This window comes from Podarcis bocagei, assembly GCF_964188305.1.
Source record: "Podarcis bocagei genome assembly, chromosome: 16".
In the NCBI taxonomy this organism is placed as follows: Eukaryota; Metazoa; Chordata; class Lepidosauria; order Squamata; family Lacertidae; genus Podarcis; species Podarcis bocagei.
Genome location: NC_138142.1, coordinates 10,435,739 through 10,460,020, shown reverse-complemented (window position 1 = coordinate 10,460,020; position 24,282 = coordinate 10,435,739). Strand labels below are relative to the sequence as shown.

Here is a 24,282-nt window from a genome sequence, read left to right as displayed (position 1 = left end):
TTTGTTTCTATTGTTTAATTAAATGCTACCTGCCACAAGTTTTCTTGTGATCAGCCAGCCCTCACTACCTCCGCATGGCCCTCTGATGTCAAGAGCGGCTCAGCCTTTGTGTGAGTTCCCCATGTGGTGAAGCTCTGAATTGCAGGTGGCAGCTTCCCTAGTTGACTGCCTTCAGGTCCTGAATTGATTGACTCCACCCACACAGGCTGGCCATTGGATCCTTCGGCACAGAAAGGAGTATCATAATGCTTCCTGGTCAGATTGAGCCTTGCAAAAGGACTTCTCAGGCTCTGCTGTGTTCCTGCACTCTCAGTAATGGTTTTGTCCCAAGTTCTAGCTTGCTCCTTGGTCCTGATGTGATAAAGAATTAGATGTGATTCTGCTGTGAGTCTGAGCATGGATCAGGATGAGGAGGAGATAGGACACTTTGAAAGGAGTCCTGAGACCATGATATTACTGATTACTACCTGCATTTATATCCAACTTTTCTATGTAGCTCAAGGTGGAATACATGATTCTCTCCTATTTCATTCTCACAATCACCCTGAGAGGTCAGATAGCCTGCAAAATAGTTGCATTTTCCAAGGAAGCTTGGGCATGGAGCACCCTGGAGACAAGGGGGAATGCCTCTCCAGAGTTATGCTCATCAGAAGATGCTTGGAGTTTCGGGGGCTTGCAGGGGCACCCCAGGGCATTTTCTAACAATAATGTGCCCCAACCGAACTCTGGACCCCCTACCAATCACCACTAGATTTGGTTCCCACTAATGTGCCAGGAAGAACAAGAGAACCCTGCTAATTGCATTAACTTTTTGCCTATGGATGTCATTGGACTATAATTCCTGTCAACCCTAAGGACTGGCCATGCTGGCTGGGACTGATGGGAGTTGGAGTTAAACAGGTAAAAGGTTCTCCATTAATGACATAACCCTTTCTTTGCTTCCTGGAAGCTGCTGATGGATCAGCTCCATTGACCAGCTCCTAGGTCTACCTCCCCCCTTAACTGCTTCAGCACTTGGAGCTTGGACTTCATGTTGCTGAAGCTGTTGGACAGCTCCTCTACTGGTCCAATGTCCTATGTAACAGTTCTTCATAGGGCTTTCTGGGCTTGACTCAACCACTCCCCTGCTTCACCCAGCAGGATAAGGATAGGGAATTCTGCTTCCTAGGCTGTCAAGGAACTTAGCTTCAGGGTAAATTACTTCTGGAGACCCCTCCTTACTTCTCCTCCACATGTAGAGAACATTGGAATTGGCCTCGAGTCAGAGATTTCTAGTGCTTTGAGCATCAGCTGGAAATCACGTTACATGTGGCCTCTTCAAATTCTCCACTTTATTTGCATGCAGGGAAACCAAATTTCCCAGGGAGTGGGGATAAATTCTCCAATGGTTTCTCTTCAATTCTCTGGAAGACCTCTGATATTTCTTTCTTATAAAAGTATCTTCCATGTATATTTGTACCCTGTGGGGTCATGGCAGAACAGCTGACTTTGGCATGGCACAGGTGCTGCTCCCCTCCTCAAAGGCTTTGATTGTGTCAACGTTTCCCGTGTGCTTCCATTTTAGTATTCTATCCAGATGGAAAATAAAAGTGGTGACATGATCTCATTCTTTCACAAACCCGGGGGAATCTTCGCTTGCCATTTCTGTATCTGTGAAATTTCACAGTTCAGGCTTCCGAGAAAGTGGGAATGGAAGTTTTCAAACACAGCTCATCATTGGGAACGGTTTAGCTCTTTAGTTTGAAACCAGAAGTACTTGGTGTCCAGTACGATAATTGATGTTCTAATGGAGGGGTGGGGAACCTCACACCTGGAGACTGAATGGTGTCTTCCAAGCTTGTCTGGTCCTCAGACTGGCCCAAGTTCACCCATCAAGCTCCATGGCTGAGTGGGGACGTAAACACTGATCTCCCAGGTCCTAGTCCAGCACCCTAACCCTTATGTCATCCTCTCATTGCTGAATTCCATAGCTATCCTGCTTGGCAGGGGGTTGGACTCGATGGCCCTTGTGGTCTCTTCCAACTCTATGATTCTATGATTCTATGATTCTATCTGGGGACAGTGCTGGGAGGACACTCACACCACATTGTTAAGACTTTATTTGGAAGTGGGCACGATTCCCTGATCGTCGCCACCCGCCCCCACTCCCCACTTCAGAAGGACTGCTAAAGCACAAACAGCCCTACTGATATCGTCATTGTTCTCCCATAAGGAAATCTGATCTCTCTTGTACAGGAAGCTGCATAACTCAAGCAAGATGATTTATGGAGTTGCTATGGAGCTATGGAAAGTATGTGCAGGAGGAGGACAAACTAGCGGCCTTAGAGAGCCGTAGTCAGCTGTAATAAGGAAATGGGGGTGGTTTGGCAGTATCCAACATGACAGCTCCACCAGGCCTCTGCAAGGGATCCTTTGATAAAAGATTTTAGGCATCTCCTTTTTGAAACAGGCATCATGGCGCAACTGCTTTTGAGGAAAGGGTGTTGCATTAATTTCTCATGGTACCCAAGTGAGCTCCACGCTGGGTATTGCTTTATGTTAATCAAATTTTTACAAAAGAGGACACAAATGCCTGACAAGCAAAGAATCCCCAACACTGTGAGAGTAAGCTAGGCTTTCCAGCCATTCATAATTTTACAGTCTGTTCATATATCGGGAGCTCTCATCCTAATACTATTGTTGTTGTTTATTAAATTGATAAAACAGCCTTTGCCCAAAGATCACAGGGCAGTTTACAACATAAGAAATAGGCAGGAGGAAGTTACTATGAATGACATTGGACTGTGTGCACTGTCACAAGAGGTCTCTGCCATGATTGTCTAGACTGCCCTCCTATCACAAAGGTGAGGGACAGGCCAAAGGGAGATGTTCTGGCTGCCTTTGTCTGAGCTGTAGAGCAGCAGCTCATGCAGGAGGTCCCAGGTTCAAAACCTGGCATCTCCAGGTAGCTCTTGAAATGTCCTTTGTCTGAAACCCTGGGTAGTCACTGCCAGCCAGTGTAAACAACACTGAGCGCAATGGACCAATGATCTGGTTTGATATATGGAAGCTTCCTATGTTCCTGCAATATTGACCATCCATGTGTATTCATATCTAGCAGGGATTTTTTAAAAAACAACAACAATGAAGTGCTATTGGGATGTACTGATGAACCCTTTTCCATTCCATATCAGTTTCACATACGGTTAATTGTAGGTCCATTCCATCATTATTTTTTGCTAACTGAAAAAAACCACACATTATGTACATATTCTCTCCCTAAAATATGCATTCTGTGTCCTTCTCAAATGCATTTCCCCATAAAATATACATTTTTCTTGTTAAATTTGAATTTTTGGGTATGCTTTCCAAAACCAAGACTGCATCACAAAACTCAGAGAGAAGCACATCAGCCAACTGGTAGCTGCGTTCTGGTCTGCATTTGAGTTCAGGACCATCTAAGTAGATCAGTTGGATTTAAAATGTGAACTGAACCAATTTATCCTCTATCCCACAGTATTACGATCTGTGATGTAGCCATCCCTCCTAAATGGGTTGTCCGCACTAGAGAAGACACTTGTCACAATGACTTATTGCATGCAATGCTATTTACCTTCAAGACTCTCTGATCTGTATTGCTACAATGACAATACAAAGACCCTCTCTTCTTTCAGTGACAGCCCCCTGAGGGCTGTTCCCTGAGGTGGTTGTCACTTGGCAATGAAATACCCCAAGGTGACTCCCCACTTCACCCTTCAATAACAAGTGAATCACAGCAGCCAAGTCCTTCTCTGCTAGGTAAACAAATTAACAGTGTGTCACTAATGACGCCTACATCTGTTGCTTGGTATTCAGATGCCTGACATAGCAGGCCGAAACAAAGCAACATGTATGTGTGTGTGTGTGTGTGTGTGTGTGTGTGTGTGTGTGTGTGTGTCTGTTGCAGACAGCAATTGTTATTTAGGTCTGCATGGATTATTCCCACTTACTTGACTAATGGAGACACAAAAACCTGCTGATAGAACCAGGAGAAATGACAGTTGTGGCATTGCCATGTAAGTGTGTTTGTGTGTGTGTGTGTGTGTGAGAGAGAGAGAGAGAGAGAGAGAGAGAGAGAGAGAGAGTTTGCCTCTCCCACAGATGCCTGCAGCACAACAAGCCATTTCTGCTTGAGAAGTAGGGAGCCTCTTAGCTGAATTGTGTTTTGATTTCTTGGAGAATATCCAGCTCTTCTCCTTGGAATCCCCTGTCATCCTCCAACAACCAGCTTTCTCATAAATTTAATCTTGTCTAAATAGCACAAGCTGGTTGTTGTTGTTGTTATTTAAAAAGAAGGTCTCCTTCTCTAGGCCATGTGGGTAAGATTAAGATTCCACAAACTGGCACCTTTTGACTAATGCACTATGGAGAGAGAAGAGAAGAGAGAGCATTGAACAGATGTCTCTTATCTATACCATGGTGGGGGTGGAGCAGTTTGGCCCTTGAGTGTTTTGATTTGAGCAATGTGCTGCTGCAGATGTTTGTGCTCTGACTGCTCCTATTTGTTATGGACAATTCCTCTTTGCTATTACTGGACTCTGGTAAATTGCTTTCCTATGTTTTTGCTTTTGCCTTGTTCAAACATGGTTAGTACAAGCTGCTAGAATTGTCATCCATTATCTTCCACACTTCCTCCAAGATGTTCATACATGGTCCGCCCCACCCCCCTCCACATCCTTGTAAAGTAAGTTAGGCTAAGCAATTTTGACCAGCCTCAGATTGTCCAGTGAGTTACATGGATGAATGGGGATTTGAACCTGGATAAGAATGTAAGAAGGAACCTGCTGGTTCACACCAAAAACCTATCTAGTCCAACATCATGTTTCCCTCATTGGCCTCTGGGAAGCCCACAAGAAGGACAGAGGGACAACAGTCCATTCCCGCTACTGTTTCTCAGCTACTGACATTCAGAGATACATCTGGTCTGCTTGGTCCTAGCCCAACACTCTAACCATTATTCCACAGTGCCTCTCTTTAAGAGTTGCCATCCAGCAACATTTAACTGCATCCCCAGTCCTCTGGAAGTTACATCTCTGAGTGGTGGTGGTTGGGTGGGCTCATCTTGCCTTTATAACACCTGTTGAAGTTGACCCTTGGTGGTGGTGAGGAGAGACATTGCCTGATCAATATTCAACAAACTGCATATCGGGTGATACACAAGGGTTCGATCCTGCTTTTTCAGGGTGCAGGAGCAGGAGCTGGCTGATGTGCCCAAATCAAAAAGGATTGAATTCCCTGCTCATCTGCTGAGGAACTAAGGTTCAATCTTGCTTCCTGCAGGGCTCAGGAATGGGGACTGGTTTGCATGCCTGAACCAAGATGGATTGAACTTTCTGCATATTAGCTCATGAATGGGGGTTCAGCCCTACTTCCTGCAGAGTTTTAGTGTACCAGCCAGTCCCCAACACCATGTGTTAACTGACTGCTTTCTGCCACCATGAATATATGTGTCCCACACCTAACACCACATATTACCGGTATATCAGGTGTGGGACAGGTGAGCATGGTTTTGTTCTTGCAGGCAAAATGGGGAGGCATGGAAGGCCAAGTTTGACCCACAGGCTAGAACTGCCCCATCCTTGATGTAAATACTAAATTGGTATGCAGTGCACCACTTGCCATTTCACTCATTGGACATATTGGTATTTTTACTTTTGTTGGTTATGTCTTCTTAGACAATTTGTTGTAGCAGTTTTCCCTGCTGAATTCATTAACCAAAAGAATAAACACCATGTTGGCTTTTCAGACCAGGGGAGGGCAGGCATTTGCAGAGTATGTGAAGATAGGAAGTGACAGGCAAGAGCAGAGCCTTCAGCAATGCATTATGTTCTGAAGGGTCAGATAGTGATCTTCCCTACAAGGGCAGGAGTGATGCAAGGTGAATGTATCCTGTTTTCTTCTGTGAAATGCTGGAGGATAAGTACAGGTGCATTCCTTAAGCTAATGACCTGATACACCAGAAACCAGAGGCTCTTCTATATATCATATAGGAAGCTGCCTTGCCCACCTTTCTGAAGGACCCAATCCAAGCATGGCTTGGAGCACGAAAGGGAAACCTGTGGTCCTCCAGATGATGTTGGCCCCAGCCCCAGCCAGCATAATGATCAAGGATGCTGGAAGTTGTAGTCCAGCCACATCTAGATGGCTCTTGGCTCTTGATATGATGGGATGCATAGCCTACTGCCCCTCCCCATACACCCTATAGGTGTTTGTTGGCCATGCAGCACCTCGCTGCAAATGAATGAAAGGGTTCAGGGGTGCTGTTTCAAATCTCAGTGGTGGGATGGGTTGAGATTCTTACAAAGTCCTAAAGCAGGGTTGGTGGATCTGTAGTCCTTGCAACATGGCTGAGCTCCATCATCTGACCACTGGCCATGAGGCTTGGGACTGATGGGAGTTGGTGGCAGTAGTGCTTCTGAATCCCAGTTGCTGGAAACCACAGGAGGCGAGCCTGCTCTTGCACTCATATTCTGTTTGTGAATTTCCCACAGTCATCGGGTTGGCCACTGTGAGAACAGGATGCTTGACTAGATGGGTCATTGGCCTGATCATAGAAGGTCCTTCCTATGTTCTTAGGAGTTGGTGTCCAACATGATCCTCAAGGCCCCTTCCAATTCTACAATTCTATGATTCTATGAACATCTGAATATCCACAGGTTCCCTGCTCATGCCCAACAGCCCTGTTCATGGATATATTCAAGATTGATTTGTTCACTTATTTTTTTAAGAAATAATAGTTGACTTCAAGAGAACATAAGAAGAGGCTGCTGGATAAGGTAAGGATAATCTAGTCCAGCATCTTGTTCCACAGCAGCCAGCCAGATGCCCAGGGGAAGCCAGCAAGTAGGCTCTGAGCACAGCTGCCCTCTCCCCACTTGTGATTCCCAGCAATAGGTGTTTTGAGGCATAGTGTCTCCAAAAGTAGAGGAAGAACAAAGCCACTGATAACCTCTTTGCTCCATGAATTTGTCTAATCCTCTTGTAAAACCTTTCAAGTTGGTGGCCATCAATATTCCGTATGGGGGTGAATTGGTAGTATTAATTTCGGTTCTATTTATTCTCAACAAAATACTCTTCTTAAAAAGAAAAAGAAAAACAGGAACAAATATTGTTTGTTTACAGGGTGGAGCCGGCACTTACCCGCATCAAAGAAGACAGGAAACGGATCATCCTTCCAGCTATTGACAACATAAAGTACAACACGTTTGAAGTGCAGCAATACGCCAATGCAGCTCATGGCTACAACTGGGGACTCTGGTGTATGTACATAATCCCACCGCAAGACTGGCTGGACAAGGGGGACGAGTCTGCACCCATCAGGTGACTTTCTGCAATTTCATACCATTGCTGCTTTACTGCTGAAAGTTCCTTAATCCCATGGCCTGATCTTGGTGACCACTCCCCACAAAAACAACACTGCATGCTGTGAGAGGGGTTGTTGTGTGCCTTGAGGAATTTAAGCCACCCCATCAGATGCATCAACCACACACCACTGTTCTGAGTTGGCCGAGTCCTTGTGCAACTTTCAGAGCTGGTGTCAGCGCAGCATTCTGTCTAGGCATTATTGGGATAACTGGGTCCAGTTAACGGTTGGAACCCTGTCGTATACAGAGTGAGAGGCATTTTTGCTAGTGAATCTTGGTTAAAGAATTGTAGAATCATAGTATCGTAGAGTTGGAAGGGACACTGAGGATCTTCTGATCCAGTCCCCAAAGGGATCAAACCTGTAACCCTGGCGTTATCAGCACTACACTCTAACCAACTGAGCGAAAGAGTCGACTTGTTGCAATCCCACACAGATATATGCTTGCAGAGTAAGAAAACAATGAAGTAGTTTATAGTAGGAAATACATACGTTGGATAGAAAAGTTTCTAACCTAACTAGCCAATCTGGAGAAGAACAAAGGCAGCCATACTAGCTCCAAGTTGACCTCTCATATTAAGGTCCAAGAGAAAAGTGTGAGAGGAGCAGTAAGCTGTAAAAGAATGCAACCATATCAGTCTAATATCAGATACAGAGGTCAGCTCAAGAGGTTAAAAGTACAGGTACAAGGATAGTCTAGGAATCTGGAGGCCCCTAATTCTATCTGCCTTAACCCATGCAAAATCCCTCTTGTCCAAGCTGAGTTGCACCCAAACTTCCAGCACGCATTACTGAGTTCCTATTGAGGTATGCACTCCTTCAGAAGGCCCATCACTGACCCCTAGGGCCCCTTGGTTGTGATCCTCATAGGAACCTAGGAAGCTGCCTTAGGCAAAGCCCGTCCAGTGGTCCATGTAGCTCAGTATCGCCCACACTGTCATTAAGAAACTGCCTCATACTGAGTGAGGCCAGTGGTCTAGCTAGGTCAGTGTTGTCTATACTGACTGGCAGTGGCTCTCCAGGGTATCAGATCATGGACATTCACAGTCCCACCTGGAGGTGCCAGGGACCGTCTGCATGGAAGACATATGATCTACCACTGAGCTATGGCCCTTCCCCCTCATATTCACTACTCCTACCGCCTGATCACTTGCCCTCTCCATGCAGTGAGAAGACTCAGGAACTGGAGCTGCTTCCTCCACCTGTCCTGCCTTCTTTTGAGCAGCTGTGTGGCTTAGGGACAGAGGAAGGAAGGAAATAAGCACCAATGATGAGTATGTGGGCTCACACAAAAGGGAGCCCCACTGATGGCATCTTCCTCACATACCCCACAAAAAGCAACCTATCTTCTGGGACCTTTCTCCTGGCCACTCTGTCCCACTCACATCTTGGCTGGGACGTCAATAGGACTGGAGACAAAATCCATACAGTTTTTTTGCTTTTTAGTGTGCATCTACCTAATTTGTACTCCCTGAAGCAATATGTGGACCAAAATGCAGCTATGCACGTATATATGTTCATCTCAAGGGGTAAAGCAGCCTGGGGGAGGAGATCCAAAAAGAAAGCAGTGGCTGTGGAAATGAGTGAAGCTCCTCCCCTCCTGACAGCTGTTTTTCTCTTGCAAAGGCCCTTCACCTGATTCATAGTTTGCAAATTCAGGAGCTGCAGACATTTCATACCACCCTCCCTCCGTCCGTGTGTGTGTGTGTGTGTTCTCACACATATGGTTCCCTCCTCCTTTCCCCATTAGAGGCAACCCTACGCCTGAGCAAAGGTTCATAAATGATGCAAATTGGGCTTTAGCCTTACTTTTCCTCTTATCGCTGCGAAACAGAGGGACGCGACAGCATTCATTTTATTTATCTTCAAGCGGTGCACGTCTGTTATCGGGGACCTCCTGCTCTTTGTGAAGCCTCAATATGCAGGCAGGTAATTGCTCAGGAAATCTGAATGTCCCTTGATAAACCTGGCCAGCTTTTCTCCTTCCCCTTTCAAAGAGCAGCCACTATTTCATTGTCACTGTGGAGATACATCTATGCACTGGGAATGTTTTGCTATTGATTCCAGTGGCCAGGGAAGCGGAAACTACACCAACTTAATCTTTGGTCTCTCTCTCTCTCTCTCTCTCTCTCTCTCTCTCTCTCTCTCTCTCTCTCTCACACACACACACACACACACACACACCCTCTTCTCTTCTGAATGGCCCCTGAATGAGATTCTGTGTTGCCACAGACCACATACTATTTTCCATTTTACCTGTACCTCCATTATCCAGACTCCTCCCTTCATTGCCTTCTCTTTTACATTGCAGGCTTCTTGGGATGGAGGGTTGCATTTGTTCTGTACATCACCATGCACATTGGCAGATGGTGCTGATGATTCATAAAGTTTGCGAAGTTGGGCTGAGATGAAATCCCCATATTCACAAACTGTGAATTGAAGTAGCGACGGGGAGGCATTTCAGTGATTGGTGTGTGTGTGTGGATAGTGAAAGTCAGCAACATTTTCAAGGGATATATGCCGTTTAGTGGAGTTTTTCCTCTACCACCTCTTTTGGTTTGGCCACCACCAGCATTAAGACCTTCCCATTCTGTGATTGCATGGCCCTTAGAACATGCTTACATCATGCGGTAGCGACATGCTGAAAAGCACAGGGTGGGCAGGGGCAGGGAGCTGTGACTCCACTGTGCCACTTGTGGAACAGCAAAAACTTTTTAAAAAAGAAGTCGAATGTGGTAATAAAAACAATCATTTTATTATTTATACCCCACCCATCTGACTGGATTCTCCCAGCCACTCAGGGCTGCTTCCAGCAAAATATAAAAACATAATAAACCACCAAACATTAAAAACTTCCTGATACAGGGCTGCCTTCAGATATCTTCTAAAAGTTGTGTAGTTCTCTATCTCCTTGACATCTGATGGGAGGGTACCACTGCCGAGAAGGCGCTGTCACTACTTTTGCCTCCAAGTAGTAACTCCCCCCCACACACAAAAAAAACCCATCCCCTTTTCATTCCTGACTGAGAAACGTCAAGCCAGAAGTTCACGAAGCCATAGGATCTGGGAGTGAAGCTAAGCAGGCAGACCCTCATGAAGTGCTGGATTCCTTGTTCACACTCCCTGCCACGCAGAGATGGCAGACTTTGGCACTCAGTGGCATAAGACTTGAAGAACATAAAAAGCCTGCTGAATCAAGCCAGTAGCCCATCTAGGCCAGAGTCCTGTTCTCATAGTGGCTAACCGCATGCCTGTGGCCAACCTGACTGCAACAGCAACTCTCCCCACCTGTGATTCCTAGTAACTTGCATTCAGGGGCATACTGCCTTCGATGGAAAAATAGAACATGACCACCATAGCTAGTAGTCATTGATAGCCTGCACCATGCTTTGCAAACCCTGATGATCAGTTGATTCAAGGCCATGCACTTGCAAGCCTAACAATCAGCTGCTAGTCAGCAGTTCCCAAGTGCTGGGACTTTGCCAGCTCCACAGTCCACCTTTCACCCTAGCTGCATCTTTAGCTGCCCCACACCTGATATCATACACCATAAATGGTTTACCCAAAGCAGCCTCAGAGGCCAGACGGGGAGGCCTAATTGTCCATCGGGCTGCTTCCCTCCCCACTCACCTGCTCTGCCTATTGATGGACTGCTCTGTTGCATTCCATTATCAACACCTCCTGGAGCCATTAGTCACCTGTCTCCAGTCAGGCTCGCCTCTGCCTTGAATTTTTATCTCCTTATCCCAGCAGGAGTGGCCTGTTAAAACAACCCATACGTTTCTCGCTGATTGCTTAATGTACCATAGAACGAGGCAGGTGATGCTCCATCAAGGTGCCACGCGCAAGTATTCCGCCATCTCCGCAAAGTGTGTTTTGACATTCTCTAATTTATCGAAATGAGTTTGCAGTGAAACACGGTGTCTTTCTGCCCATCCTCTCACAAGCTCTCCCTGCTTCAATGGCCTGAGAAAACTCAGTTGTTGTTTTTTTGGTGCATATTAAGTCTTTGTTGACGTCTCGCCGACTCTCTTGACATCCTTTTGACTTCAGTGGTGCGGGTGTGGATTTGTGTCACTTTGATTCTAATCAGAAGTTACTTCTCTCCCCTCCTCCTCCTCTGTAAAGACATCTGGGAAATAAAATCATACCGGTGTTTGAGCAGCAAAAGAGACAGATGGCAGGCCAATTTCCCCCCTCCTCCTGGATTGTCAGATTAGATTAAGGCATTAAGGGAGACAAGATCTGTCAGAATAGATCACACCTATGATCCATCTATTCCCACGCCCTGTCTGTCAAGACCAAGGTGTGCTGGTATCTTCACACTCAAGAACTAATAAAGACCAAGTATATTATCCCTTGAGGACATTATCAGACCCTCCAAGTGTCCCTATTTCCCAGGGACAGTATCCTGCCACTGTGGGAAGATGCAAAGTCACCAATAGCACAAGGGCAACCCTAACTCACCACTTTTGTCTTTGCCACCTTGGACAGCAGCATTCCCACTGCTCCAGAGGATCTCAAGCTGTGCTCGCTGAAGAACATCTTAAAGTAATTTACACAGATTGACTGCACAATCTCTCCCCCGCCCCAGTACAACAATATTCATTTGCAGTGTAGCACTTGGAAAGCTCCAGCCCTGCCAAAACCAAAAGCCATTTCATTGTTCCAGCGTTAGATGTCCCCGTGCTGATACTCTTCTTGATAATGCTCTGCACCCATCGGCCAGCCCATCAGATTATCCAAAAGCAGTTTGGCCAACATTAATCACCTTTCCCCCTCTCTCTTTCATTCTCTCACTGCCTGTATCTGTCTTCCTCTCACTACCAGCTGGGTGAGAAAGAGCGATTATAAATAAAATAGATTCTGTTTGATTGATTATGGCTGTGCAGGTAGACACTTCTGACTTCCCCCTCACCCTTGACAATGCCGACTCAGACATGTTTTCCTTCACCTCTTGGGATGGGGAAGCAATTTGATCCAGATTGAACATGGGACCTTGTGAATGCAAAGCGGTTGCTGCACCACTGAGCTGTGGCCCTTCCTTGTATGCCCAGGCACCACGAATCCACCTCCATCAGGACATATTGGTAAATCCAATGTTTTGGGGGGTTAAAAATAGGCCACAACAACAATGCCACGGTGAGTTTGACTAGGCATTGGGTAGCCAAATTAGGGAGTGCTATGGTCCTTACCACTGGCAGAGGAACAGAGGTGCGGGGGGAGCACACCGGCCCCGGTGGCACAATCTTGGTGGGGTGCCATTGCGGCTGCCACACCCCCCCCCATGCTGGGCATCACACCCCCACAGGTGGTGCACCTCGCTCCCGGGATGCGTGCCAGCCATGCCCTCCCCTTCTCTCTGCCCCCCCCCCCGCCGGAGCCAGTGACCCTCAGCCCCCATGTGGATCTATGGTGGAGAGAAGCACTTCCCCGTGGATCCCTTTCATGGGATACCCCACCACCAAGGAGGGGAAAACAGAAGCTCACAATTCCTGCTTGGCCAAAGACTAGGAACAACAACAACTTCTTCTTTATGTCATTATGTCAATAATGGTCAATAGTCAATAATGAGGCAGGCAGACACACCTTGCTAGGAAAGGCATTTTGCAAATGGGGATTATCATCCACAACTGCTGCAGCAGCAGCAAGAACCCCAGCTTGCCTCAGCCCAGTGAATGCTGTGTTTAAGTCCCACTGAAATCAGATGAACATGATAACCATGACTCACAAAATGATTTAGCCAAAATGATTTAGGCTTGGCTTGGAGCAGGGGTAATGATGAGAGGCAAAATCCTTGCCAGCATGGCCAGTTGTCAGGGTTGAAAAGAGGGATGTTGTTGCTATTTAGTCATTTAGTCATGTCCAACTCTTCGTGACCCCATGGACCAGAGCATGCCAGACATTCCTGTCTTCCACTGCCTCCCGCAGTTTGGTCAAACTCATGCTGGTAGCTTCGACAATACTGTCCAACTATCTCATCCTCTGTCGTCCCCTTCTCCTTGTGCCCTCCATCTTTCCCAACATCAGGGTCTTTTCCAGTCTTCTCTTCTCATGAGGTAGCCAAAGGATTGGAGCCTCAGGTTCAGGATCTGTCCTTCCAGTGAGCACTCAGGGCTGATTTCCTTCAGAATGGATAAGTTTGATCTTCTTGCAGTCCATGGGACTCGCAAGAGTCTCCTCCAGCCATTGAGTTTTCTTGGCAGGGATACTGGAGTGGCTTGCCAGTTCCTGCTCCAGGTGGATCACGTTTGGTCAAAACTCTCCACTATGACCTGTCCATCTTGGGTGCCCTGCACGGCATAGTTCATAGCTTCTCTGAGTTATTCAAGCCCCTTCACCACGGCAAGGCAGTGATCCATGAAGGGGTGAAAAGAGGGTTACTCTACCACATCTGGAGGCCACAGGTTTCTATCCCTGCCTTCAAGCCTTGGGCAGCAATTCTGTAAATACTTACCTGTGAGTAAGTCCCATTGAATTCCTCTGAGTATTGCTGGTTTTCTTTGGTGCTCCATTTTCAAGCAAGAGCAACACCAGGCGTCAGATATAAACATGCAAGATGAGCCAGATTGCAGCTTCCTTTTGTATGCATTGAAGTTTATTTCAGAACTTTGCTTGATCATTATTAATTTTATTGTCATTACAAGCCACAATAGACTTGGCAGGAGGATCTCTGATTCAATTTATCAGTCCTCCGTGCATTTTTTATTATTATTAAACACAAGGCAAATTGATTAGAATGTTTGCTGCATGTTGGTAAAATATTACTTCCCTGGTAAGAAAGCTGCTGTTCTTTTCTCTCTTTCTTTCCTTCTTTTTATTTTTTAAGGCGGTAATAAAGTTCCATTAGGGGAAGTTTTACAACCGACATCTAATAAAGGAATGAATTGAATCATTGCTTGAATAAAGGGGTAATGGGACTCTAATGCTCTCATTGTTTTTGGACCAAGGCTGGCTGTTTACAAGGGCTGTGTTGGCAATTTTGTAGTTCTCTTTTGGAGCCTCTCTCTTCAGAGTAGGGATAGAGAAGAAATTAAATTCCGTTTGAGTTCAAGGGCTGATGTACCTATGTAACTTGTGCTTTCCAAAACAATACACAAACCAAATCACATTCTGGGTCTCAGGTAGCTATCTTCTCCTGTCACCTGCTATCTGTCTTTCAAAAAAGCTAAGGATGCTAAAGATTGCACCCAGGACCTTCTATATGCAAAACATGTCCTCTTCTTCTCAGCAATGCTTTCTCCCCAACTGTATCACAGTGGCTTGTATTTGGATGGAGACGCTGTAACCTCTGAAGGAGCTGCCAGGACCTTCTATTTTAAACCATGGGTAGGCAAACTAAGGCCCGGGGGCCAGATCCAGCCCAATCACCTTCTAAATCCAGCCCGCGGACAGTCCAGGAATCAGTGTGCTTTTGCATGAGTAGAATATGCCCTTTTATTTAAAATGCATCTCTGAGTTATTTGTGGGGCCTGCCTGGTGTTTTTACATGAGTAGGGTGGGTGCTTTTATGTAAAATGCATCTCTGGGTTATTTGTGGGGCATAGGAATTCATTCATTTATTTTCTTCCCAAAATATAGTCCGGCCCCCCACAAGGTCTGAGGAACAGTGGACCAGCCCCCTGCCGAAAAAGTTTGCTGACCCCTGTCCTAAACTCACTTCCATTGTAGCAAGTCAATTTAACTTCCTTCTGAATAGACATGGGAAGGACTGCACTCTTTTCACATTGCAATGGAATATAGGAAGCTGCCATCTAGCTCAGTGCCATTATCTAAACTGGCTGACAGTGGCTCTCTAGGCAGGTTGTCCTTCCCAGCCCTGGATTCAACCTGAGACCTCCTGCTCTTACAAAGCAGATAATCTACTCCTGAGCCATAGCTTTCAGATCTAGACTTAGGTTTTTGCTGACTCACATTGACTGGGTGAGTGGGTGGGTGGTGTTAGAATTCCTGCTCCGTGATTGCAGTCATGGGATTGTTGTCTTTCACATGACGGTGTGTGTTTTGACTCCACAAAGTGGGAAGTGACGGAGACAGGATGTTTGTGTCACTGTGTTCCGTGAAGTGGGACTATTGTCCTTTGTTCTTTCTCTTTGCTGTCTGATGCTAGAGAGAGAGGGAGCCATGTTGCAGTGCTCCGTGTGTGTTTATATGTAAATTATGTAAATTATATGATGCATGGATGTGAAGTTCATTTTGACATCACATGGTGTGACGTGGGTTTGTGTGAATATGCCCCTCCTTTCTTAGAACGGGTCTTTTCTGTGGTGGCTCCCCGATTGTGGAATGCTCTCCCCAGAGAGGCTTGTCTGGCACCATCATTACATGTCTTTAGAAGCCAGGCAAAAACTTTCCTCTTTACCCAGGCCTATGGCTATTAATCAATAGCCTGTGAAAGTGTCGGGGGGAGGTAAAAACATAGTAAGAAGTACCGTATTTTTTGCACCATAACACTCACTTTTTTCCTCCAAGAAAGTAAGGGGAAATATCTGTGCGTGTTATAGAGCGAATGCCTGCGGGTAGCAGGGGGGGATCTGCTGCAGTCGTGAGCAGAGGATCCATGGTTCCCTTTCGTTCCCTCCTCTGTGGTTACAAAGCATGGATCCACATGGATCCTCAGGATTTTTGCATTGGGCTACTCCAAACTCACTGTCAGATCACATGTCTGTGGCCACAGCATGAACCACAAAAATCATATATCCACTATTTCGTTTAGAATATTTTTTTTCTTGTTTTCCTCCTCTAAAAACTACGTGCGTGTTATGGTCTGGTGCGTGTTATAGAGTGAAAAATACGGTATATTGTTTTATCATTGATGTTCTGTAATGTGTTTTTAATGTTGTACATCGCTCTGGGATCTTTTGATAAAGGGCCGTATATAAATTGCATAAATTGTTGTTGCTGCTGCTGCTGCTGCTCTTCCAGAGGCGCATTGTTTGAACCCTTTGTCCTTCGTTTGTCCTTGTTTCCCCTCATCAACAGGACACCAGCCATGATTGGTTGTTCGTTTGTGGTGGACAGAGAGTACTTTGGTGAGATCGGCCTTCTTGACCCTGGAATGGAAGTTTATGGGGGAGAAAACATTGAACTTGGTATGAGGGTGAGTGACACATTATTGGCTTTGTGGACTGTAGATCAAGTAGGGCTTGAAGAGATAAGAGCTCTCGGCTTCATGATTTAGCCTTGCTTGGATGAGGCCTTTCGGTGTTAACTCATTATTTGAGCCTGCTTGACCATTGACTGTTTCAATTGCTTTATGGTGGCAATCACAAGCACAGCATGCAGCTAGGGAGTAAATGGGACTGGAGTCAGGGGGGATCAGTTCCAAATAAATCCGTCTAGAAACAAACTGTGAGACATCAGAGTAGTCGTGGGTTTCAACTGAGAAAGCCAAGATCCCATTTCCTGATCACCTATAAAACTCACTTGGGCAAGTCGCTATCTCTCCCTTGCAAGGAATGTTGTGAGGGTAGAACAGAACAGCTCTGCGTGCTTCCCTGAGCTCCTTGGAATGATAATTAGGGACCACACATAACAAGGATGTGCCAGACAGAGGCTCCATGCACCTAAAATGGGAAATATAGATTGGTTCACATGATACTGCCAGAAATGTGTCAGGGGGCAGTCACTGAACAAGAGGCGGGAGCAGGAATCATCTGCTGACCTTACAACCCACAAATCAAAAGTCAGTAAATGCCAGTGTGGTGTAGTGGTTAAGAGCGGTAGTCACGTAATCTGGGTAACCGGGTTCGCGTCTCCGCTCCTCCACATGCAGCTGCTGGGTGACCTTGGGCCAGTCACACTTCTTTGAAGTCTCTCAGCCCCACTCACCTCACAGAGTGTTTGTTGTGGGGGAGGAAGGGAAAGGAGATTGTCAGCCACTTTGAGACTCCTGAAGGAGAGTGAAAGGCGGGATATCAAATCCAAACTCCTCCTCCTCCTCCTCCTCCTCCTCCTCCTCCTCCTCCTCCTCCTCTTCTTCTTCTTCTTCTTCTTCTTCTTCTTCTTCTTCTTCTTCTTCTTCTTCTTCTATTGTTGTCCAGATAATGTCTCAGCTATTAGCAAAGAACTATTATAGTTATTCGGGGTCAAGAGGAGTTCAGTGACTAGTCTGTGTCAGCGGAGTCTTTCAGGATCTCAGGAACTGTTGCCCAGATATGTTCCCTCCTAGCTTTCCGTACGATGGCATCCACACAACAGCTGGCTGGAATATCACCGGGCTGGCTGGAATATCATCAACTCTATGAGACATTTAAACAGTATAAGAAGAATGGATTTGCTATTGAACCCTATAAATTTGAGCAGGAAATAGTGAATAATAATACGAAGATAATATCAAAGATGTACCAACTCTTCCTTGACTGGGAAGTCAAGGAGGAGGAGGTTAAGGCAGTTATGATTAGATGGGCTCAAGATATTGGACGCCCTATAATGCTGAATGAGTGGGAAAACCCTCTGGAAAACAACTATGAAGTTTACGACATGTTATAACATTAAAGAAAACATGTTAAAGATGCAATATAGGTGGTATCTAACCCCATCAAAGCTCTCTCCCATCAAAGATGTACAAAAACATAGCAAACAACTGTTGTAAGTGTGGGGAAATTAATGGAGACATGTATCATATGTGGTGGACATGTAGAAAGATTAGAGAATTTTGGTGCCTTGTTTCTGATGAGCTGAAAAAAAACTTTGGGTTAACTTTTCTTTAAAAAGCCACTCCAGTTTCTACCCAAGGAACCTCCCGATAGCAGCTGATGGGAAAATAAAGAGGCTACCACTGCCATCCACATTGCTTCTCCTCTGGCCCAACCCAATGAAGAAACAGGCTGGCTGGAAGTGATGTGATGACAGTGAAGCGAGAGGATTCCCCAGATGCTCCCAGCATCTGCATAAACATCAGGATGCAGCAGCAGCAGTGAGGAAAGGTCCCAAGGCTCTAGGAACAGAGACTGGGAATGAATCGGTAGAGGCTTTGCAGTATGAAGACAGAATGAGAAGAAAGGAAAGGAAAACGGGAAAAATACGTCGTAGAACAGAAGGATTCCAATGAAGGAGGAAGGAGCAGGGAAGGATATGGAACCATGTCTGGGTTGGTAAGCACAGTGGTGAGCCAGGAAAGGGAGAGACCGAGATGGAGAAAGAAGTGCAAGGTTATAGGGAAGGAACCAATATACTACAGAAAACTGTGTGGTCTTTTGGCAGGCGGTGTTACACTATGAAAAAGAAAGGTATCTAAACTCAAGTGGTAAATTTCCCACCAGCGGTCTCTGACAGGAAGAGGCAACCTGGGGCTCTAAGAATCCTGAGAACCTCACGTAGCACTTTTCTGACAGCTCCTTTCTTAATGTGGGGGGTGAGGGGGGCCTGCATTCCCTACAGCGGAAATGAACGGGATGCTTTGCGTGCAGATGTGTGTGCAACTCTGCAGTTCTCCCCCCGGTCCTACTTGCACCCAGAGAATTACTTCTAGATGGGCAGCTACCTTGAGGTGTGCATGACTGTAGATGCCTGGCACAGCAGCCAAAGGCTGATACATAATTAGTGAGCAAAAGCCAAGCCCTGGAGCCCTGGAAGATGCAATTGTGCTGAAACGTAGACGTTGAGCAGAGGGCTGTTCCAGAGGGACTGGTTCTGGGGTCTAGCAGCATCATAGAAACAGTTGGGGCAAATGCCTCTGGAGAATGTGGCTGGATGCATCTGACTCTCAAATTGCTGCCAGAGAGTCGGAGCAGCTAAATTTGGCGCCTGTCAGCTTTCATCCAACTCCCTGGCGTAGACCGGGCTTAGCATATTCAAGATTGCTTGCTATGACTTTTTTTCTCAGAGCCTGCTGCTAAATGTCTCCTTGAAGGTAGCAGGATGATGTATCAGTGGTCAGCACTTTTAAAGAAGTAGTCTGCGACACATTAAACCAGGCATAGGCAAACTCCAGCCCTCCAGATGTTTGGGACTACAATTCCCATCATCCCTAGCTAACAGGACCAGTGGTCAGGGATGATGGGAATTGTAGTCCCAGACATCTGGGGGCCCTGGAGTTTGCCTATGCCTGCATTAAACGATAGGTGATGTTTTGGTACTTAGGGCTGGGCAGCAGGTGGGTATGAACCCCCCAGGTTTTGGGGGGAGGGACATGGGCAGGATGCATGCTATGGTGGGGTTCTACTCCCTTTTGACACTGTTGGTGCTGCTCATCAGCTTGATAGTCTTTCTCAGCCCAATCAGTTCTACTTCCCAGAGTGCTGGTTCTCCTAGGTCTTCCAAGAAAAGAGAAAGAGAGAGAGAAGGGACTAGAGGGCTTTTGAGATTATCACCAATGTGGTATGGACTTTGGCAGATGCCTGATAGTGATGACCCCTAACAGCAATCTGGAATCAGGAGCCCTAAGTTAGGTATTGGTTGACTATAGCTAGGGAGGAGGACCTATAGCATTCAGCCTAATTTAAGTTGGCCCACAAAGGTGGATTGGAAGAGGGAGCTTCATAGATGTAGTTTTTGTGGGAATGTTCAGGGAAGCAGGAGAAGATATATTGTTTGATTATATCCTTTCCAACTTGTGTTAACAAGTTCCACAATTTAGCAGAGTAACATTCCCCTCTTTAAACTTGTACAGTGGATGCGTTTGCTCAGGCTCGCTAAAGCCTCTATAATAAGTTTCCTTTTGGTAATTCCCCATTCAGTCCCTCATAAAAAGATAAGACACAACACAGTCTTCTATAAAAGTTTAAAAAGAGTTTACTCACACATTCTGTTCACAATTGGATCCCAGAAGGCAGACTTACCTTAGAAAAGTAATATACTGTACCTGGAAACTATCCCATAAGGAGACAGCTCCTTTGTCCTCTCTTGACTGGAAGCCAAGAGAGCATCTTAGGCTAAGCAGATGTTGCTTCTTTGACAAATGTAGTCAGAGAGAAAGAGATGGCGGCCAATCCTATGCTTTTGTTACCTGCACAGGTGAGGCCATGCCCACCTCTAGTCACATGCAGAGGAAGTCTGTCCCATCTTAGGAGAAGCAGGAAGTTCTGACTGGCTGGTCCAGACATCCCCTTTTATGTCCACTCTAGAGATGTACTTGACTGCTCTTGTGTTTCACATCCCACAGTTTTCATAGAAACATAGAGTTGGAAGGGACCACAAGGGCCATCTAGTCCAACCCCCTGTAATGCAGGAAACTTCTTGCCCAATGTGGGGCTTGAACCTGTGACCTTGAGATTAAGAGTATTGTGCTGTATACCAATAGTAGGGAACCTCAGTCCCCTGAGGGTAAAATGCAGCCCACCAAGTTTCTCCACGTGGTCCTCAGGTCTTCGTTCAGGATGCCGCCTGAACCTCAAATGTTCGCCACTGGGTGAGCTGTACACCTACCCAGCAGATCCTGGCAGAAGGGCAGACACTCCAAAAATCTGATGCGGAGAATTTCAGAAGCATCCCCAGTTTCCTTAGTCCCATTGTGGCTGCAAACTGCAATGCTGGTATTAAAGACTAGGATGGTTTCAGTACTGAACTTGGGTGAATCCATTGCCAGTCTTGTGAGGTGAATCTGGTCTGCGATCCATTGGATTCTGAGCCAGACTCACTGGTGTAGCTTGGCAACTTTGGGCATGACCTGTATTCAACTGCTCTGCCACCTGGGTGCTAGTTCAGACAGAGGACCCAGTTATTCTGCTTCCCCAGCTTCTGTTTCAGCCACTGTGAGCATATGCAGTTGCTCTGCTACCCTGAAGAGCCCTTCAGGTGCGTGTGGGTTGGGATTGCAACTTATTCCTTCCTTTAATCTGAAGGCTGCATTTCTCAGGTTCTCATGCAAGAATAGTTCAGAGCTAAAATATCACAGGGAGTGGGGAAGAGAAAGCGAAGGCTGATAGGAGCTAAAAATTATTAGCAAATGCTTGAAAATGCCTTTACTAATTAACATTATTTTCCTGCTGAAGAGAAAACAGAAGGCTTCTGCTTGGTTTTGTTATGTCTGATAAACCTTTGTTGAAATAATTTTAATCAACTGGAATCAGAGAATCCTGTCTAATTAATGAGACTGATCTGATTAGAATATTGCCTGGTGACCCTCCAAAATCCTTTTTAAACAGTAACATTTATTTCAGATAAGCTTTTTTTGTTGTTTTCCAGCTGTCAGGACAGTATGTGTCTGCAGGTGCATAAGGAACCATGTTCAGTAGCAGAGCACATGGCGAAGATCCCAAATTCATTCTCTGATAAGGAGCCAGTTTTAAGTTGCTAGCCCTTTGTAAATTTAGTCTCATGAATTAGAAGAACATTTCTAACCTTTCTGAATACCACCTACATCCCAAAACCTGCATTTCCAGCTGAAATTAAACTGAGGAAGAAGAACCAACCAATTTGACCCAGGCATGAAGGCTAAGGCTATCAGTGACCACTAGCCATGAAGGCTATGTTGTGTCATGTATTCTACTCAATATCAACCAAGAGCAGAACTCCAATGTATACCGTATTTTTTTGCACCATAACACTCACTTTTTTCCTCCTAGAAAGTAAGGGGAAATGTCTGTGCGTGTTATGGAGGGAATGTCTACGGGTGGCATGCCTACAGATTTTCCTCCTCTAAAAACTACGTGCGTGTTATGGTCGGGTGTGTGTTATAGAGCGAAAAATACGGTAGTTAGCAGAGTAAAAACGTAAACATGTTGCAGGATTCAAAAAAAAAAAAAACAAAAACACCAGAGGCAATTGTATTTCACCCAGCAGAGCTTTACTGCTTGTTGTTGTTTAGTCGTTTAGTCATGTCCGACTCTTCATGACCCCATGGACCAGAGCACGCCAGGCACTCCTGTCTTCCACTGCCTTCCGCAGTTTGGTCAAACTCATGCTGGTAGCTTCGAGAACACTATCCAACCATCTCGTCCTCTGTCGTCCCCTTCTCCTTGTGCCCTCCATCTTTCCCAACATCAGGGTCTTTCCCAGGGAGTCTTCTCTTCTCATGAGGTGGCCAAAGTATTGGAGCCTCAGCTTCAGGATCTTCCAGTGAGCACTCAGGGCTGATTTCCTTAAGAATGGATCAGTTTGATCTTCTTGCAGTCCATGGGACTCTCAAGAGTCTCTTCCAGCACCATAATTCAAAAGCATCAATTCTTCGGCGATCAGCCTTCTTTATGGTCCAACTCTCACTTCCATACATCACTACTGGGAAAACCATAGCTTTTACTATACGAACCTTTGTTGGCAAGGTGATGTCTCTACTTTTTAAGTAGAGATGCTGTCTAGGTTTGTCATTGCTTTTCTCCCAAGAAGCAGGCGTCTTTTAATTTCGTGGCTGCTGTCACCTACCCCTGTGATAATGGAGAAAGGAAGGCAAATGAGCATAATGGTCAGAAATCCAATACATTCAGGTTTGGCCCTGTCCATAAGAAATCCAGCTGCAAAGAGAAATGCAAACTGATGTGTTGGAGACAGTTGAAGACAGTATGCCTCTGAATGCCAGTTACTGGCTATTCATCATGGGGAACATTCTGTTGTGCTCACATCCAGCTTGCAGGCTTCCCACAGGCATCTGGTTGGCTACCATGAGAACCACATGCTAGACTAGATGGGCCACTGGTCTGATCCAGCAGGATTCTTCTTATGTTCTTGAGCCACACAGTGCCAAAGGCTGCCGTCTCTGATTGCTGAGTGAGGGCCGGGAGTGGGGACAAGAAATCCCACTGAACATCTCTGAATACCTATTGCTGGACATTCTCAAGTGGGGAGGACACTGTTGCATGTAATTGTTCTGTTCCAGTCCCCCTAAGACAATGGTTCCCAACCTTTTTTTTGGCCATGCCCCACCTAAGCACCTCTAAACTCCTGATGTCCAACCCCTGTGACATATAATTCTTATTATTCAAAAAGTGAACTCCTATTCACATGGAGGTAGCCTAAAAGGCCATTAACTGTTAATAACTCATTCTCAAATTGCCCCCCTTAAAAATCAAATTTCCCCCTTATGGGGCATGTGCCCCACATTGGGAACCACAGTCCCAAAAGGTTCCAAGGGGGCAAAACATCTGTGTACTGCCCAACTCCTTGCCCCTCTCCATTGCAAGCTGGACACATTATACAAATAAATTTGCATATTTTCCCACCATTTGCATGATTGCTACAGGATTTGCACACATAGGGTGGTATTCAGGCTTTACTCAGAGCCATGAAAGTGAATGAACATTACTCCATTAGGGCCCATTGATTTTGGTGGCCTATTGTGAGCAAACGTTCGCTAAATACCACCCAAGGGATCTGAAAGTTGCTTTTGGGGACTTGGCAAGATCAGAAGCTGCCTTCTAATGAGCCACACTATTGCACTGTCTGCACTGCTTGGAAATAGATATCCAGGATTTAAGACAGGGAAAGTTCCCAGCCTTCGCCAGAGTTGCCAGCAATGGTGGCTGGTGCACTTTTGGACTGGTAGGGCCGGACACAGGGAGGCCCACAGTAGGCAGAATCAGAGCCAATGGCAGGCAGAGCCAACACATTCTAATCCTCCCTGCTGAGTTCTACAAAACGGAGATGAAGGAGGTGACAGCCAGGGCCGTCTCCTGGACTGGTTATAGTAAGAAGGCAGTGTCCCATTCACTCTAATGGGTCGGCTTCCAACAGTTGCTGAGATTTGGACCTGGGACACTCTACATGCGAAACATGTGCTCTGCGACTGCACCATGGCCCTTCAGTCTTTCGTGCCTGAGCTTGTCCAAAGGCAAGCAGAACTGGAGAGGGTTAAAGAGACAGAAATCAATAGCTCTAACAAACTGTGGGTTATTTACTCCCCTGACTCATTAAAAATAACCAGAGTGCCTGACAAGCCTTATATAAGTCCCCTTATTAGCGGAAGCTACAGATGCCCTTGATTGTTTAGAAAAGGGAGCGTATAAACATTAAAAGCATACTTTATG

At 45.9% G+C, this 24,282-nt stretch overlaps 1 protein-coding gene across 2 annotated transcripts in view; it reads left to right on the top strand.

Moving 5' to 3' along the window:
• The window catches only part of GALNT9 (polypeptide N-acetylgalactosaminyltransferase 9), a 190,437-nt gene that overhangs the window by 84,313 nt on the left and 81,842 nt on the right, over window positions 1-24,282 (top strand). For both annotated transcript variants that reach the window (XM_081174916.1, XM_081174917.1), the window contains 2 exons: window positions 7,141-7,338; window positions 16,364-16,481. In XM_081174916.1, the coding sequence (XP_081031042.1) occupies window positions 7,141-7,338; window positions 16,364-16,481 (316 nt within the window). The remainder of the gene's footprint in view (window positions 1-7,140; window positions 7,339-16,363; window positions 16,482-24,282) is intronic.